Source organism: Acomys minous, assembly GCF_964271855.1.
Source record: "Acomys minous genome assembly, chromosome: 16".
NCBI classification, from domain to species: Eukaryota; Metazoa; Chordata; class Mammalia; order Rodentia; family Muridae; genus Acomys; species Acomys minous.
Genome location: NC_140498.1, coordinates 67,171,668 through 67,191,087, shown reverse-complemented (window position 1 = coordinate 67,191,087; position 19,420 = coordinate 67,171,668). Strand labels below are relative to the sequence as shown.

Genomic DNA, 19,420 nt, shown 5'->3' with positions numbered 1-19,420 from the left:
TGTTAAGGTTCTCCTCTTTTCTCAATTATTCCTATGTCTAGGGTAGGGGTGGGACATGCACATGAGTGTAGGTGTCCTCAGAAGCCTGAAGAAGGCCTTTGGTTCTCAGAAGCTGGAATTTCAGGCAGCTCACGTGGCTGCTGGGAATTGAAGTCAGTCCCCTGCGAGAGCAGTGTGCACACTTAACCACCGAGCCATCTCTCCCGTCCCTAATAACCCTTTACATTTTTTAAAACTAGGTAGTCTGGAGACATTAAGAGTCTTTTTAAATTTTTGTTTAAATTCCTACAATATTGGCAAAGTACTTTTTTAAAAGTTTTGTTATGTTTGGAGAGTAAGTGAACCAGGTCTGATGCAAGGGAACACTTGCCTCACATTTACTTGTGAAATTTACTTGTGAGCTTGTGGAAAAGGAAACAAAAACAAAAACAAAAAAAAACAAACAAACAAACAAAAAAGAGAGGTCTGACTCTCCCTAGAGCACAGTCCAGAAAGTTCCATGGATCTGTTGAGGATCAAAGTTAGGACCGTGCCAAGCCACGTGGCAGTAAGTCAGCTCAGTGCCCCGTAGATTTATCCAGGTTTCTAAGTCTAGCTGTTCGTAACAGTCACATGCCCTCTCATAGACAAAGTCTGTAAGACTTTCCCTGATACCCAGCAGACTAGCCACCATGCTGGGTCTCGAGTGAATCTCTGAGACTCACAAATTCTCAGTCTGTGTGTGTGGCACCACAGTGGTGTCCCCTGGCTTGTATGTGACAGCACAGCGCAGGCCGACTGTGGAGAAGCTGGCATCTGCAGTAGCAGCTCTGGGCCCCAAATACGGGACAGCCGATAGGCACTGCCTCTCAGCAGTTGTGTGGTCCTGGGCACCTCACTGTGGGCCTGGGCATTTGCTCACTCTCAGAGTTAGGAATGATTGTGGTCACCTCAGGCTTGCCCATCGGATTAACTCAACACAAGTGAAGGTACCTTCCAAAGTCACATGGTACTGGGTGGACACTAGAAAAGTTAAGATAATAATCATCTTAGCAAAGAACATAGATTTTATTTATATACTATTTATTTGCTTATGTATTCATTTACAGCCCCTAGGATTAAACCTAGGACTTCTACCACTGAGCTTCATCCTCAAACACCTCCCCCACCTCTTTTTAACTTTTTCTTTGAAATCAGGTCTCGTAATGTTTCCTAGGTCGCTCATAAACGTATTATCCTGTAATTCGCAGGCCACGAACTCACTCTCAGCCCAAGTTGGCCTCGAATTTGTGATCCACCTGTCTAAGCCTCCCTAGCCACTGGAATGGCAGGCCTCCACTCCTAGCTTAAGAATCCAGACTTTAGGCTGGAGAGCCAGCTCTGACCGTCAAGCGCTTGAGGCCCTGAGTTTGATCCTTATGTAGAAGAGCTCATGCTTGTCATCCTGTCAAGGGGAGTGGGAGACGGGCAGATCCTGGGAGTTCACTGGCCAGCAAACCTACCTTACTTGGTGAGTTCCAGGCCAGTGAGAGACCTCCATCAGAAACACAAGGTTGACAGTTTCAGAGGAGCAACCCATTGCCCTGGGGCCCTCACACATCCACAAAACACACAGAGAGACACTCCAAAAAGTCCAGACTCTAACCTGCAGCACAAGACTCCCTAACCATCTGCATAAGTATGCTCTGTCTGTCTGTCTGTCTGTCTGTCTGTCTGCCTCTCCCTCCCTCCCTCCCTCCCTCCCTCCCTCTCCACCCACCCCCGGCCCTGGGGTGAGGGTTTGGAGACCCAGGATGACTTAGGAGTGGGTGGGTTAACTGGCCTTTGCTGCCACACAGAAAGGCTTGTTCTCCATTCCTTGAGCGTCACTGAGTGCCTGCTTCCGTTCACACCCGTTTTTGCCAAGATGAGAGAGCCTTGGGTGGGGGGCCTTTGATGTCAGGTGACCAATCCATTTTTCCCTGAGGGAGGGCACAGGCTCGCACACATTTCATTGGGCTGTGACTTGTGTCATTTCAGATCGAACGTCCATCGTTCACCCTCCAGAGGACCTCGTGGTGATTAAGGGGACGACGGCCACCCTGTGCTGCGGAGCCACCCACGACCCTCGGACCTCTCTCCGGTTGGTCGCTCGCACTGCTCTCATTCTTTGGGACTTGTTAAGACTCCTTGGCCCAATGGAGGAAAAGTTGAGATGAGAAGAGAAAGTTGGGGCTAGGGATGTCTTTGATTTTCTCAGCAGATCCCTGATGATGGCATCTCCCATTGGCGGGCTCCGTCATTAATCACAGGAATCCGTCTTCCATTTTAAGCCTTATGTATTATTTACAGTGGGCTATGCTCCATTCCGTGGCTTCAATACAGCTTTTTGTGATTTTCCTGCCGAGGTTAATATACTGTCTGTAAAATGCACTTGTCAGGGACTGACACTTAATGAGACAAAAATCCAGAGGGATGGAATAGGATTTCAGTGCTGTTGACATGGGAGCTCTGCAATGCTCAGGAGGGGGTTCCTACCCCGCAAGGATGGTTTTTATGTATTGCAGAGAGAAGAAAGGCATCCGGGTGGGTGTCCAAGGGCAGGGGAGGGAGCCAGGCAGTTTGGAGAATCTCCAGTGCCAAGTGGGACATCATGAAGACGTGAGGCTGCTCATGGTAACTGTGACACTTGGGCTGGGCGCTGTGGCTCAGTTACAGAGTGCTTGCCTGGCATGTGTGACACCTTAAGTTCCATTCTCAGCACTGCACACACTAGGCTTGAGTCTGTACACCCCTAATCCCAGCACTGCGCTGGTGGAAACAGGGCGTTCCGAAATTGAAGATTGCGCTGAGACACCTTTGATTCAAGGCTAGTTTTGGTTACAGGAAATCCTCTCTCAAAACAAAAGACAAGAACAAGCCGAGCACGGTAGCACATGCCTAATGCCAGCACTGAGGAGGCAGAGGCAGGGGGATCTCTGTGAGTTCGAAGCCAGCTTACTCTAACATAGTGAGTTCCAGGATATCAAGGGCTACACAGTGAGACCCTGTCTCAAAACCAAAACAAACAAAGCAAAAAAATCTCAAACCAGGCCACTTGAGGTAAGAGCCTGGCTCCAGACAGGTGGCCATCAGCCATGAGCTTTGTCTCAAAGAGCAGAATAGTTGTGTCTTTTCAGACTCAACCCTGACAATAAACAAAGCAGGAGGCACGGAGAGAAACATGCCACACGGCATTGTCACCCTGCCTTAGTTCCGAAAGGCTGCGCTTGGCCAGAGGGATGGGATCGGAGTTCACACCGAGCAGAGGGTATGTCTCTCGAAGCGTGCACTGAGAACTGCCTTCAGAGACTTGACCCTTCCTCCCTCTCCAGTGCGCATATTTGGCACACCATCCCCACCTGACCCTCCAGCCTGTCCAGGGCTGGAATACAAGTGTGCGCTAATTACAAGAACAACAAAGAAGAAAAAAAAACCAAAGGAAAAAATAGGAAACAGCAAGTTAAAGGTTACTGAAGGGATTCTGGGAGGCCTACCCAGAGAGCTCTTTCACACCCAGAGAATCCTTTCATTGTTAAGGCAGCAGGGTATGGTTTCAAACCTGTGTGTGTGTGTGTGTGTGTGTGTGTGTGTGTGTGTGTGTGTGTATCTTTTTGAATACACACACACACACACACACACTCACGAATCAAGAGCTCTGAAATGTGAAACGTACCTCTGGGACGGTCCCTTTGCAGCACGTAATGTGCTCATTGGAAGAGACCCTCTTTCTGTGAGGGACCTGGGCTGTCCCCACTTTGGAGCCCCCCCTATCCCGGGCAACCTGTCCTTTCTTTTCAAGTGGACTCTGTGCTGCTGTCCCTTGTGTTGCAGGGCGGCCTCCTGTGACTAATTCACGACAGTTTGTGCTGGGAACACGCAGGGCAGAAAGGGCTGGTACATCTTGAGAATGCAATCATATTATTCTAATAAAGAAAGCCCAGCACTTTCATCTCATTCAGCCATCAGTAGAGGCCCTGCCCTGGGGGCATTTATGGCTGGACAGGCTCTTAATTGAGTCTATATTGAAATAGAAAAATGTGCCAAAAATGGCCATAAAGATCAAATGATTAAGAAAGGGGGTGTCGGAGACAGCCTGTCAGGGTGGGGGGCTGTGAGTAGGACAGCTCTGAGATGCTCTGAGCTTTGCTCAGGAAGTGGGGGTGCCTCTCTGGGGGCCTTAAGCAAGCATTACTAAGGCAGGAGAGCTGGGTAGGTTCAGTTCAGTAGGTGACAGGGCCCAAAGGTTTTCACAGTCACCTTCATTGTCCTATTTGGGGATTTTGTTCATTGTACCTGTGTGTGTTGGAGGTGGTATATCTGTAGTGCACTTGTATACAGAGAAGGAGAGAGAGACAGAGACAGAGACAGAGACAGACAGACAGAGAGAAAGACAGAGACAGAGACAGCATGTTACTATGTGCCTGGGCATATACATGTACAGGTGCATGTGTGCCTGTGTGTACATACATGTGGAGGCCGGAAGTGTATATGTTGTTGGTTGGTCTCTGTTTCCTTTACAGAGGCAAGGTCTCTTGCTAAACCCAAAGTCAGCTAGTCAAGCGGCCAGCTTGCTATTTGGAACCCTTTCTTTTCCTCTGAGTGCCTGGATCACAGGTGGGCCACCATGGCCACTCAGCTTTTTTGTGGCTGCTGCAGAGCTGAGCACTGGTCTTAATGATTGTACAGAAAGCGTTCACCAGATCCCCCACCTTGTTTTGAGACAGGGTCTCTCTCTTGACCTGTTGAGCTAACCTGAGGGAAGGTTAGCTGGAAGCCACCTGTCTGCTTCCCTAGTGCTGAGACTACTAGTGTGTACCAGCATCCCCAGCCTTTTTATGAGGATCCTGGAAATTAAACTCGGGTCTTTTTGAATGAAAGGCAAAAGAGTTGCCAACTAAACTACCCCTCCAGCCATGCCTGTCCTGTTTTAGTCACCGAAGCATCCATCAGCTTTTATATATTAACCGAGATAGCTGCCTGCTCCCTACCATATCACAAAGCCCACCTTTTAAAAAGATTTGTGTGTGTGTGTGTGTGTGTGTGTGTGTGTGTGTGTGTGTGTGTGATGTGTAAATGCCTGTGTGCAGTTGTCCAGGGAAGCCAGACATAGGTGTCAGATCTCATACCTGGAGTTCTAGGTGGTGTTGTGAGCCACCTGACCTGGGGGTTTTTTAGAGCCAAACTTGGGTCTTCTGAAAGGGCAGGACACACTCTTAACCACTGAGCCATCTCTCCAGCCCCAAACTCATACTTTTCCAAAGCGTAACGCGATAATTTTTACTCTGCCCTCACCATCAGGGAAGGGGCTGGGCGCCTGCTCCCGTGGGGTTTGTGACTCAGCCTCTGCTTGGCCCACAGCTACGTTTGGAAAAAGGACAACGTGGCCATCACACCATCCAGCAGCTCCAGAATCGTGGTGGGGAAGGACGGGTCCCTTGTCATCAGCCAGACGTGGTCAGGGGACATCGGTGACTACACCTGTGAGATTGTATCTGAGGGGGGGAACGACTCCCGGACGGCACGGCTGGAAGTCATGTGAGTACCGAGCCTCCCCCTGCCTCTGCAATGCCATGTGACCACCCTTAGGCCACAGCGTGCCCACATGCTGTCCCAAGCCATCAGCCCGGGGCCAGCACAGCCCATCAGCAGCTGTGTACGACGGCAAGGCCTTTCCCCTTCTGTCTCACCCACTTGTGTGCATGCATGTTCGGAGAGGCGCGTGTGCATATGTTGGGGATAGGGGTGCTAGGTGTGAAGGCCAGAGGTCAACCACAGCTGTCATTTCCTCAGGAGCTGTACACCTTGTTTGTTTGAGACAGGGCCTCTTACTTTTACCTGGAGCTTTCTGATATGGCTGGTTGGCCTGGCCAGGGAACCCCAGAAGTCTACCTGCCTCCACCTCCTCCATGCTGCAATTACAAGCATGTGCCAGCAAATGCAACATCGTTGTTCAGATTCTAGGAGGGGGCGGGGTCAAACTCATGTCCTGATACTCACAAGGCAAGCACTTTACCAGCTAAGGTATATCACCTTGGTTTGTCCGTACGTTCTTTCTTTTCCTCCTCTTCCCTCCGTCGCCCCCCAACACACCCATTCTTTATGTGGCTTCAAAATCAGAATGTTTCGTTCTTGCATAGATGGTCACCGTCCCAGTGAATCCTTCCCCCATGGCATTGGCACCATGCGGTGAAGGATGCTTACCTCACGGCCATCAGGTAGCTGTGAATTTCAGGGGATTGCCTGTCAGAAGCCCAGAGCCAAGCAGCCTCCCATTAAGTCTTTTATAGCCTTTAAGATAGCGGCCAGTTGGGCTGGAGAGATGGCTCAGAGGTTAAGAGCTCTGGCTGCTCTTCCAGAGGTCCTGAATTCAATTCCCAGCAACCACATGGTGGCTCACAACCATCTATAATGAGATCTGGTGTCCTCTTCTGGCCTGCAGGCACACTGTATACATAATAAATAAATAAATCTTTAAAAAAAAAAAAGATAGTGGCCAGCTGCCCCATTGCTTCCAATCTAGACCTCCCTGTGGGTCCTGGGCTCACTCGGGAAGCAGTGATAGACTCTGTACCCCTGTTTTCCTCAGCTACCTCTCTGCTCACAGAGCAGGAAGCCAAAAGGCCTGCTGGCAACATCCCCCCTTTCAACGTGCATTTTATTTGCCTTATATCAACGTGCCTCCCCCACCCCACCCCCAAAAGATCCCTGAGCACATGTGCACAAAATGCAGCCGGCAAAGGAGCAATCGAAGCCTTACGGTTGTCAGGACAGGAGCCTGTGCCTGATGCCCATCATCTGCCCGCCCATCCCTGCCACTGCAGTGCATGCTGGGCCATCAGAAGGCAACTGTGAGAGGCTTTTCTGACAGCTCTGCCCACCCTGGTGCAGGAAGGATTCTGAGCACAGAAAGCATCCCCTGAAAAATAGCATCAGGACACTTGGCATCATCTGTCTTTGAGTCCCCAGTGTCTGCTGAGGGGATTAAGGATGAAGAGAGCGCCTGCAGAGAGCCGCCCTAGCTCACTTGCTTGGCCTTCTCTGTATGCCCCATGCACTCAAGAGTGAGCAAGTGCAAGCTCTCCACATCAGAGGAACGTAAAAGGTCAACGAACGTGCTGGAGAGATGGCTGGGCAGTTAAAAACACTCGCTGCACTTGCAGAGGACTCGAGTTCAGATGTCAGCACCCACATTGGGTATCTTAGCTCATGACTGCCTGTAACTCCTGCCCCAGGGGATCTGGCACCCTCCTCTGACCTCCTCTAGCACCCACACACAGAAGGCATACACACATGCACAAAAGATGTAAACAATAAAGGTTTAACGAAGGGGCTGTGATGTGGCCCCGTGGGTAACGCGCTTGTCATGCACGCATGCACGCATGCACACACGCACACACTGAGTTTATACATGTGGCAAGAGTATTAAAGCTGAGCGAGCCAGGTGCCGTGTACACCTGTACTCCCAGTGCTGGGGAGGTGCACACAGGTGGGTCACTGGGGCCTGCTCGCCAGGCAATTATCAGAATTGGTTAGCACAGATTGAGTACTAGATGCTATCTCAGATAATGAGGTAGAGAGTGATTGAGGAAGACACCTGGCATCAACCCCTAGCTTACACACACACACACACACACACACACACACACACACACACACACACACGCATGTGCACACACACACATTCGTGCATGCACACGTACACGCATACTTGCACACACATGTGCATTGGTGTACACACACGCGTTCGCACGCGCGCACATTGGTGCACACTCACATGCACACGTGTGTACACACACACAGAATTAATGATGTATAGTACCCAGTTCAGAAAGCCTAGGATATGTTTAGGAACTGAAGCTGGAACAGCCTCATCATCCTAACTCCTAGCTGACCCTCTCGAGGTGACTCCAATTTTCCTTAGATGCTGATCCTCCCTGGGAAGCAAAGTCACCCTCGCTAGCCATGGTGAACCTGGAGCCCTCAGATCAGCTTTGGGGTCCATTTGGCTTTGAAAAAGCTGGGGTCTCCTCCACCCCTCCCTCAGCACCCCCCTCAGCTCTCTATGTCCTGCTCTGTCCCCAGCACCCTGCTGCCTCCTTGGTGTGGCTAGTGTCCTCTGTTGGTGTCCCCCGAGGGCTCCTGCTTATATACCCTTTAGCATTCTGCCCCAGGATGGGGATGGTGTCCAGCCTTTCAGTCACAGTTGCCTCCCAGCTTTGTCCCAGCCCATTTCTCCTCATAGCATCAACAACAGCACAAGAGACAAGGCTACCATCTCAAACCTTTTCCTCCAAGAAGTCCCGCAGCAGTAAATGTTTGCATTTTGGGCATCTGGCATACAACAGGCGCTCAGTAAACGAGCACTGCCTGGTTGTTGGCTGAAGGCAGGCAGAAGCCCACTGATGAGCATGCGTTTTAGGCCGTTGATTGGTCTCCACGCCTCTCTCACCGCCGTCAGGGTATGTCTCAGGAATAAACACACAGGCGCCTGCTGTCTATCAAAACCCAGCTCCGTTGCCCTCCTCAGCCCTGGAACTTTTTTAAAAATCATTTTGATGATGTTGGTGAACACAGCCAGTGAATTCGCATAATTTTCCATGCTATTCACATTTTTTAAAACTACCTTTGAGAACTCTTAGATCACCCAGCCCGGGTATCAAATGAATAAGCGTTAGCAGTTCCTAAAGGCTCTGTCAGCACCAGCCCAACTGCATATTTCCAATATAGCACGTTCTTTTCATCCTGCGCCTTTTTATGTTCTGCCGATTTACATATCTTCCCCACTATTTACTTATTTGATTTCCTCTAAGTAAAATACATTTTTCAGCAAATGTTGCTGTATGTATAAAATAATAGGCTTCCTGCAATGGTGAAACACCTCATCGCTAAAGATAGAAATATTTGCCGATCTGTGATTCAAACCAATTTGGGTGCCACGGGCTGCGGAACTGATTCGGAAGGCTGTAGGCCCCTGGGAGCTGCCGGTGTAAGAAACACGGCACTCTTCCAAGTTGGATGAATGGGGGGAGCGCTGCGTCGTTCCGTCTGGAGAGCTCTTGGGACTGGGGAGATGGTTCAGTCAGTGAAATGCCTGCCCGGGTGGTCTGAGGACCTGCGTGTAGAGTCCCAGTGCCCTTATGAAATGCTGGGCATGGTAGCACGTGCCTGGAATCCCAGCGCTAGGGAGGCAGAGACAGGCCAGTCCCTAGAGCTTGCCGGTGGCCAGCCAGTCTGACTGAATTGCTAAGCTCCAGACTCAGCTTGAGATGCTGTCTCAGAAAACAAGCTGGTGATGGACAGCGAGATGACTCAGTAGGCAAAGGTGTGCCTGCCATAGAAGCCTCGTGACTGGATCTCTGTCCCCACAGCTGACCGAAAGGTGGAAGCAAAGAGACCACTTTATACATGCCATTCTCTGGTCTCCACATGGATGTGTTCATACGCACACTCGCATGCGCACACACACACACACCCTCATACAAAGATCTGGGACACTGTGGCTCCATCGATGGCTGGAGTGATGATAATAGCAACAATTAAGGAATATAGGGCATCACATGGTTCTCAGAGAACCTTCTGGTCCAGCGCTGTTGCATTCCCATGATTACTCAGATAGCAAAAGAGTAAATAAGGAAGGAAAACGTGACTATTGCCGAAGGGGCTGAGAGGTACTTAGCGCTGAGCAGTGTCTTTCAACAGCCTGAGAGCACCTGAGCCTCGCGTTCCCTCCACTCCAGTTAAAAGCCACTTTGTTAAGTACAGGAATCAGGGCTGGGAGATGGCTCAGTTGGTAAAGTACTCCCCTTGTAACCGCAAGGCCTGGAGTTTGATTCCCTAGAACCCACATTAAGAAAAACAAAACAAAACAACCTAAACAACAACAAAACGGTCATGGTAGTGCACACGTAGTCGCAGTGCCAGGGAGGCAGAGACAGGAGGGTCCCTGGAGCTCACTGCCCAGCCAGTCCAGACTAATTGGTGAGCTCCAGGCCAGAGAAAGGGCCCATCTCACTAAACAAGTAAAAACAGCGAAAGCTCCTGAAGTATAATGCCTAAGGTTGACCTCTGCCCTTCATACACATGCATGCTTACATGCACACACATACACACATGCATACACAAACACCTACACACATACATACAAGCACACACATGAATACATATGGATGCACACACACACACATGTGCACACACATACACAAACACATACACATGGGCACACATACACATACCCACTCACACCCCCTTTACACATATATACAGGCACACATACACCACATACACATATATGGACACATGCGCACACACCCCACATATATGCATGCACACATACATGCACATATATACACACACATGCACACACACACATATAAATGCACACACACACCACACAGATGCATATGCATGCACACACATATATACATGCACACACACACACACACACACACACACACACACATACACACCTTACTGTGGGACTTGGAGTAGATTGCCTTGCTCCTCCACCTCAGTTGGCCCAGCTTACACACTAGACATGATGGAAGTGGCTTCGCAGAACTGTCATAGAATGGAACCAGCCAGTGTTTCTCCAGGCTTGTCTTGAGGGACTCTCACGATCCTAAGGCTCCTAGGTTGGTTTTTTTTTCCATCTCCACCTCAAAAAGAGCAGCATTGCCTCTCGTGTTGTGGGTCTCTTTGCATTGAAGCTGGGTGTTTCCATCCCTGAGACTCTGGGTTACTTTTGAGCAGGTCCTCATGACCATCTGACATGCTAGAGGTGACTCCTGCCCTAGCCAAGCTTGTGTGTGTGTGTGTGTGTGTGTGTGTGTGTGTGTGTGTGTGTGTGTGTGTCTCCCAATAAATGCCTACAGACGCCTTGCCCCACTTACAGAGTTAAAACAGGAGGGTGTGTTTTGTGTCATGTGGCACAAGCAATGCTTGTAAGCTCTGACTTAAACCCCTTTCTAAAACTCCAGATGGTTCTGGGATATGACCTATACATTAGCAACAGAGATCTTCATTGATAAACATTGTCACCTTGAAAGCTAGAGTTGTAGCTCAACTGGTAGAGTGCTTGACTAGAACACATGAGGTCCTGGGTTCAATCCCCAGTATGGGATAAAACCGGGCTTGGTGAAACACACTTGTAATCCCAGCACAAAGAAGGTTGAAACAGCAGGATTCAAAGCCTAAGGTGGGGCTGGGGCTATAGCTTAGAACGTAGAGCGCCTGCCTGTCATGCACAAAGCCCTGGGTTTGGTTCCCAGCACAGAATAAAACTCGATGTGGTGGTATGTGTCTGTAATCCAAGCAGTTGGGGGCGGAGAAAGAGGCAAGAGGATTAGAAGCTCACAGTGGCTCACCACACAGTGAGTTCAAGGCCAGCCTGCAACACATGAGATTGACTCAAAGCGGGTGTATAGAGGGGTGAGTCAGTGAATAAAGTGTTGTGCTCCCACAAAAACTGACCGGGTGTGGTGGAATACCTGTCATTTTAGCACCCTGACGACAGAGGTAGGGAATGCCTGGAACAAACCAGGCAGCTAGACTAGCTAAGTCAGTGTGTCCCAAGTTCAAACGAGAGATCCTACCTCAATGAATAAAGTGGAGTGCAGTCAGGGAAGACACCTGGGGTCAACCTCAGGCCGCCACATGCACACACCTGTACACACATGTGCAAGCATGCCTAGACACACATACTCAAAGCACATAGATATAAATGAAAGTACAAGACCATCCTTGGCCAATAGCAACTTAAAAGCCAGTCTGGGTTACCTGAGACCCCCATCTTCAAAAAACAAAACAACCAACCAAAGGAAAACGTTGACACCCTGAGTTTTAACCCTGCCTTTCCTTCAGGTGTTCTGATGCTGTAATGGCAGGATATCAGTCCTGGGGTGACCCTGTGTCCCTCCCCCAAAGCATCTTGCCTTATTGAACAGGCAGGGAAAACCAGTTTCCTAAGGCGTTATAGATTGATTAATTGTTCAATCATCTAAAGACCTAATTAGCGTCACCTGGCTCCTCCTGCAATCAGTGACTACTTCTTAGGAGCCTGAAGTAGAGAGAAAAATCTAATTTACTGCGCTGACTGGAAGACTCAGACCCCGAGGCAGCAGGAGAGGTTTCTTTCAATAAAACTACTTCAGACAAAGACAGAATGCGGAGTGAACAATTTAACGCCATCCTCCCCACCCCACCCCCAAAGTTATCAGGCCCCGCGTCTTCCTCCTCGGAGCAAAGTGGAAGAAGATGAGTTTGACCAAGTCATGATTTGTGCATCAAAGGGGCAAAGCTCTTTTGATGGAGATAGACTGACCCGTTCTCTTTCTTAGGAGCAATTCTTCCTTGGCCACAATTTTGCCAATTGTTCAAAGCGGCTCCTCTCTCCTGCGCACAGCCCTTCCTGTCTTCCCTGTCCTATACAAGCTCCAGTGACTGTGGCTGTGGCTAATTTCTCATAATACTGTAGAGTAAGTGACTTGGTGGCAATTTCCCCCATTCCATTTCCATTGCAAGGTGACTCTGAACTGGCCTCCATTTTCATAGCTCCTTGTATCTTTGGTTTGTCACCATTGTCAGCGCCAAAAGAAACTTGGGACGAATGAGTGACTGTGATGCCTATTAGCAAACCAAAGAACGTGCCGCTCTCCAGGCTCACTCAGTCCTAGGACTCCACTCTGCTCTTTCTACCTCATCCCCTACCCTAGACTTCTGCAAACCTCCCTTCCCCCAGCTTCTGATGCCCGCATAGCCCTGCTGTTAAGGCCATGTGCTCTCCACGCCTTCTTGTCCACCTCTGTCTAGTCCCTGTCTCCTGGTCTCCTCTGCCCACATGCCCTTCCCTTCCTCCCTCAGTCCTTCCCTCCTCCTTCCCCTCCGCATGGACCAGTTCTTTCTACTGGCCACGGTTGAGTCCACCACTTTCTCTCCCTGTTCTCCACTCTCCTGTATGGCTATGGCTGTATTGCCCTCATACTTACAGTAAAAACCTTCCCCTCAGCCATACCTTGGAGTGGTCCTGTCCTCACTTTGAACAGTTAGAACTGTCTGAGAACCTCTCAAAGCATCATTTCTCCGCCTCCTCCGTCAAGGAGGTGCTTGGGCATAGTCTACTCCTATTGGATGACATCTTCTGAGATGGATTCATAGTGGACGAAAGCCTCACTCCTGCATTGCTGACATGTTGCTCAAAGGTTTGATGAAGGCTCATTCCCAAGATAACCATCAGCAACTTAAAAAAAAAGCCTAGCGCTGTGGAAGTCTCCTGGGTAGAGCACCTGCAGCACAAGCAAGATGCCCTGAGTTCGAATCCCCAGCATCTATGTAAAAAGCCACCTCTTGTGGCATATGCCTGTAATCTCGGCACTGGGGAGGCAGCGGCGGCGGGAGGGCTCTCTGGTCAGCTGGTCTAACTGAATCCGTGAACTCCAGGTTCAGTGACAAGCCCTGTGTCAAGGCAGAGGGTGACTGAGAGAAGCAGCCTAAATTGACCTCTGGTGTCCACATACACACCACATACATATAAGCACACACACACACACACACATGCACACATGCACACTAAATACATGTAAGAAAAAATGCCACATGTGAGCTCCTAGGGTCCTGTTTGTGTACATGGGGCAGGCCTGGGGCAAACGCTGCCTCGGAGGCTTGGTCTGTATGCATACTCTTCTGTTGGTATGGAGCCATCCTGTGTCCACACAAGGACCCCGGATCTCACCGGACTCCCCTGCTACTTTTCAAGTTCATGTTTGTTGTGTCAAACAACTTCTACTCTCGGGCCCGTCTTTGCAGTAGAATTCAGACACTAATTAATTGGAATAAGACAACCCCACAAGCCAAGGGCAGAGGCTTCAGAGCAGCTCAAGGCTTCAGGCAGCGGCTGGGAGCTGGGGCACTTCCACACCATGTACCAAGCTGACCCGCTGGGGCTTTCCCCACGCCCTCAGCTGCACAAGGCTTCTACCCAGAGCTGTGGTTCTGCTTATGGTTTTTGTGAAGAAGAAAAACCAAACCGTGACCAGATCAACAATGAGCTGGAGAGTCAGGAAACATCTAAATCTCAGCGTGTACGGGATGCCTGTAGTGTAGTGCTCCAGGCGGAGGCAGACATGCATGCATGCGACACATAGGGCAAGATCCGGCCAGTTCCACACCCTCCTCTGCTTTCACATCTTATCTCATGACATCAGCCAGGAAACTCGGCAGAGCCCTGCCCAATAGAACCTTCCGGATTGGCTGAATGCTGGGCAGGTTATTGACCCTCGCCAGCTTCCTTCTATCCCACAGAAGCCAGAGATGGAGCTGAAAATCCAGCCTCCTGCAGTGCCATGGCTTCTCAGTTGTCCTGGACCTGCCTAGGGCCCGGGTGAGTGATGTCATACCCAGTTACTCTCCTAAGGTTCTGGAGACCCACAAGAAGTGACATAGGCAACCCCATCCCTCAGGATGGCCCAAAGATTTAGAAGCCCCATCCCAGAGCAGAAAAACTGTTATGACCAACATTTTTATCTGGGTATGTTTACTCTTCCTTTGTGTAACAGTGGATATTGTCAGCTGGACAGGAGGGGTTCCTAGATTGGGTTAACTGAATACGAATACAGGTGGTGTTGTTCCATGGGCCACAGCCCTTGACAGTCTCTCTCTCTCTCTCTCTCTCTCTCTCTCTCTCCTCTTCTCTCTCTCTCTCTCTCTTTCTCCTCTCTCTCTCTCTTCCTCTTCTCTCTCTCTCTCTCTCTTTTCCTCTTCTCTCTCTCTCTTCTCTCTCTTTCTCCTCTCTCTCTCTCTCTTTCTCCTCTCTCTCTCTCTCTTCCTCTTCTCTCTCTCTCTCTCTCTCTTTTCCTCTTCTCTCTCTCTCTTCTCTCTCTTTCTCCTCTCTCTCTCTCTTTCTCCTCTCTCTCTCTTCCTCTTCTCTCTCTCTCTCTCTCTCTCTCTCTCTCTCTCTCTCTCTTCCTCTTCTCTCTCTCTTCTCTCTCTCTTTCTCCTCTCTCTCTCTCTCTCTTCTCTCTCTCTTTCTCCTCTCTCTCTCTCTCTGCCCCCCCCCTCTCCTGACTGTGGATGCAGTGTGGTCACCACACTCCTGTCACCATGCTTTCCCACACACCATTGGAACATACCCTTTCCAAAGTAAAGCCTTTCCTACGTAAGTCACTATTGTCTGGCATTTTGTGACAGCAACAGCAACGGTAACGAATAGTTTCTACTTAGGACCATTCAACAACTTTGGTCTTGTTTCAGACCAAACCTATTCTATCTTAAGGGAAGCAAAAAGAAGTGGGGCTTGAGAGAGGAAGACTGGATATTTTCATCCTGGCTTTGTTTTTTTGTTTGTTTGTTTGTTTTTGTTTTTGTTTTTGAATAGTGTTTATTGGAGTCTAACGGATGTTTGGTTGTCGGATAACTCACACAAGAAATAGCAGTTTCTTCTCTAATTCTAAACTCGGTTCACAGTTAAGGAGGACGCAAGGCAGCATTCCATATCCGAGATTCTGCTTTTCTGTGCTAATGCACACCACAGTTGCATCCCTGTGAGAAATGTTCATTTGCTAATGGCTACATGGGCAAGAACTACGCCTCTTACACAGCTGAGCACAAACAACTTCATCAATTTTGAAATAGAACGGGCGCATTTCTCCCGGGGCCACGCTGGGGACGGGAAGTGCTCTAACATGAGTTATAGCCCTCAGCCCACATGTACATTTTTACATGAAAAGTATCAGGTGTGGTGCTGGGAAAGGGGCGCAGTTGGTAGTGTTCGCTGTGCAAGCACAAGGACCTGAGTCTGGAGACCAGATTTTCTCCTGGCTGTCCTGGAACTCACTCTGTAGACCAGGCTGGCCTCGAACTCAGAGATCTGCCTGTCTCTGCCTCCCAAGTCCTGGGATTAAAGACATATGCCAGCACTGCCTGGTAAGGAATTTATTTTCAATAAAATGGAAGCATATAATTAAGAAAATAACCTTTGAGTTTGACAGTGTCACCTGTAATCCCAACAGTGGGAAGATGGAGACAGGGAGACCCCTGGGACTTGCTGGCCATGCCCTTCAGCCAGGAGAGACCCTGACTCAGAAAATATCATGGAGAGTGATTGAGCACGACACAGAACTCCTACCTGTGGCTCCACATGCAAGTGCACACGTATGCACATGACCCACATGGACATGAGCACACATCCAATCAAGTATAGAGTGGGGCATGGCAGTGTGTGCCTGAGAGCCCATCACTTTTGGATCAGATGATGGAGAGCCATAGCAAATTCAAGGCCAGTGAAGCCAATATAGTAAGTGCCAAGCTAGCCAGTAAATGAAGGAATGACTGGGTAGATAGATAGGTAGATAGATAGATAGATAGATAGATAGATAGATAGATAGATAGAGGCCCAAGCTTCCAAAATATAAGCGTAATGTTGGCATTTGTTCTGACCCATATGTTTCTCTGGTGACTGATGTCCACGAGAGACCCAGAACAATTAGTGGTGACACAGGCCATGCCTGGCACCCCTCCTCTCTATACCTGGTGTGTTATGGGAATGGCCACCATGCAGGAGCATGGGGCAGGCCCAGATCCCAAGCCCCAGAGGTGTAACGCTGAGCCTAATTTGCATGGCTTGGGATGTCCAGGTAGAGACTTTGTTCCCAGATTTAAAAAAAAAAAAAAAAAACAACTTTTCCTCTTTCCTTTCCTTTCTTTTCTTTTTCTTTCTTTCTTTCTTTTTTTAATTAGTGACTTCTTTTAGAAACCTAGGTCCCAGAAGTACACTTCCATTTTATAGCCTTGTCCATGTGTTACTTACCGTTTCCATAGCATTTGCTTGGTTTTCTCACCACGTCTACTCTTAACTGTTCCCCCAAACCTGTATTCTCCTCCTGTGTAGTCAGTAAATGAGGCGGTCCACACTGTCTAAGAAGGCATGTGGGCAGAGGAGTGAGTGAGGAAACCCGCACAATGGGTAGGCCCTCAGCACCAGGCTTTCCTCTTTATAGTCCTTGCTGGGTTTCCATGAATAGCCTTTAGCTGTATAGACAAGTCATTGACCACATTATGTCTCACAAATGCCAGCACCAGGGCCAGGGGTATGGCTCAGCTGGTAAAGGGCTTGCTGCACAAGCATGGGGACAAGAGTTCAATCTCAGGCACCTGCTTCAAAAGCTGGGTGCAGGGCTGGAGAAATGGCTCAGTGGTTAAGAGCACTGGCTGCTCTTTCAGAGGTTCTGAGTTCAATTCCCAGCAAACACATGGTGGCTCACAACCATCTGTAATAGGATCTGATACCCTCTTCTGGTGCACAGGAAGACAGCATACTTATATTCATAAAAAAGAAAAAAAGCTGAGTGCAGTGGTGCACACCTATAATCCCAGCTCTGGGGAGGCAGAGGCAAGGAGGATCCCTAGTGTTCACTGGTGAGCTGGCCTAGTCCAGCCAGGTTCAGTGAGAGACCCCACATCAAAAAATAAAGTGTAGAGCAATTGAAGAAGACTATTTGTTGTTGTTGTTGTTGTTTCTTTTCCATTGCTGTAATAAAATACCTTGACAAAAAACAACTTGAGGTGGAAGGGTTTATTTTAGCTTACAATCAAGATCCAAAACCTAGGGAATGGTGCTGCCCACAGTGGGCTGGGCCAGGGAATGGTGCCGCCCACAGTGGGCTGGGCCAGGGAATGGTGCCGCCCACAGTGGGCTGGGCCAGGGAGTGGTGCCGCCCACAGTGGGCTGGGCCAGGGAGTGGTGCCGCCCACAGTGGGCTGGGCCAGGGAGTGGTGCCGCCCACAGTGGGCTGGGCCAGGGAATGGTGCCGCCCACAGTGGGCTGGGCCAGGGAACGGTGCCGCCCACAGTGGGCTGGGGTTGGCCCACATCAATTGAAACCATCAAGACACTCCCCTGTAGACATGTCCATAGGCTAAGAAATCCCTCACTGAGACTTTCTTCCCAGGCAATTCTAAGTTATAGCAAGTTAACAGTTAAAACTATCCTATTATGTGACACCATCTCTAGCCTATGCACACATGCACACAAAAAGGCAAGACAAAATATAATGTAACAAAGGTTCACGCACCCATGGCCCCTGTGCAGTTACCTGTGTTATGGTTGTGGTACCGCAGAGATGACATCAAATTGCCTTTGATTATACAACGAGAGGTGGGGCTGGGCTTTGTTTGTCCTGTGGGGACCACACAGAGAGAGCCAGCCCATTCTCATTGCAGAGCAGCACCATCTGTCTCCAGCACCGGCACCCGATGACCCGGCGGTCCGACCTCACGTTTCTCTTGTTCTTTTCCTTCCTCTCTTCCAGTGAGCTGCCTCACCCACCCCAAAACCTCCTGGCCAGCTTGAGTCCTGAGCGCAGCCACTCGGTGACACTGTCCTGGGTCCGGCCGTTTGACGGAAACAGCCCAGTCCTTTACTACATTGTGCAGCTGTCTGAGAACAGTAAGTAGCAAAGCGAACTGCTGTCCCCAAACGGAAACCAGGTGTGTGTGTGTGTGTGTGTGTGTGTGTGTGTGTGTGTGTGTAGGGGAGGAACACAAGGCATTGGGGTGGGCCTGTGCAAGCTTGGAGGCCAGAGAAGGACATCAGGTTTTCTGTTCTACCATTCTTAGCCTTACTCCTTGAGACAGGCTCTGTTTCTGAACCTGCAGCTAGGCTGGTGACCGACAAGCCCCAGTAACCCTCCTGTCTTTGCCTGCCACGACACTGGGGTTACACGCCTGGATTTTTAACACGGGTGCCGGAGACCTTCACGCAGGTCCTCGTGCTTGCACTGGGAGTCTTCTTCCCAACAGAGCCACCTCCCCAGCTCCAGACACCAGATTCCATGTGCTTTCAATGCCGTGTCCTTCCCACCGACCCACAGCAAAGAGACGCTTGCCCATGCTGCGCAGGTAGCAAAGCAAAAGCAAGCTCGGATGTTAGGAGAGGAAAAAGGGATGTGGCTGGGGGAGGGGGGGCGGGGGGCATCAGTAATGGGCTCTTAAGAGGGCCTGGACTTGAGACCAGTCCCAAGAGGATAGCTGAGTCCACGAGACTGCCTCAGAGGTTCTAGGGGGACAGTGTTACCCCCTGGGCCATATTGGAAAAGGGGTGATGGTGCCTCCTGGAGCTGACTTCAAAGTAGGCAGTATCAGTCCTTTGCATCTTGGGAGGGTTTTGTAACTGGGCTTCGGGGCTGCCTGCTGCCTGTGTCTTGTGGAGACCCATGAGCAGAGAACTGAACCTTCAGAACTGCACTGTGTTCCAAGCACCAGCCGTCTGAGAGGACAGCGAGTTAGCATCCTAGAGATCGACCCACAGTGACGTCATCTCCAGTGACGGGTTCTGGGGAAGAGGGGCAGGGACAGACGGTCAGTCCTCTCAGAGTCAGCCATCTCCTCAGGAGGTCAGCAGGTTTCTGAGACTTTTGGTGCCTGCGCAGCTC

General features: G+C 49.9%; 1 protein-coding gene across 2 annotated transcripts in view; it reads left to right on the top strand.

Moving 5' to 3' along the window:
• The window catches only part of SDK1 (sidekick cell adhesion molecule 1), a 955,689-nt gene that overhangs the window by 697,091 nt on the left and 239,178 nt on the right, over positions 1-19,420 (top strand). For both annotated transcript variants that reach the window (XM_084763891.1, XM_084763892.1), the window contains exons 12-14: positions 1,999-2,101; positions 5,359-5,535; positions 18,299-18,435. In XM_084763891.1, the coding sequence (XP_084620017.1) occupies positions 1,999-2,101; positions 5,359-5,535; positions 18,299-18,435 (417 nt within the window). The remainder of the gene's footprint in view (positions 1-1,998; positions 2,102-5,358; positions 5,536-18,298; positions 18,436-19,420) is intronic.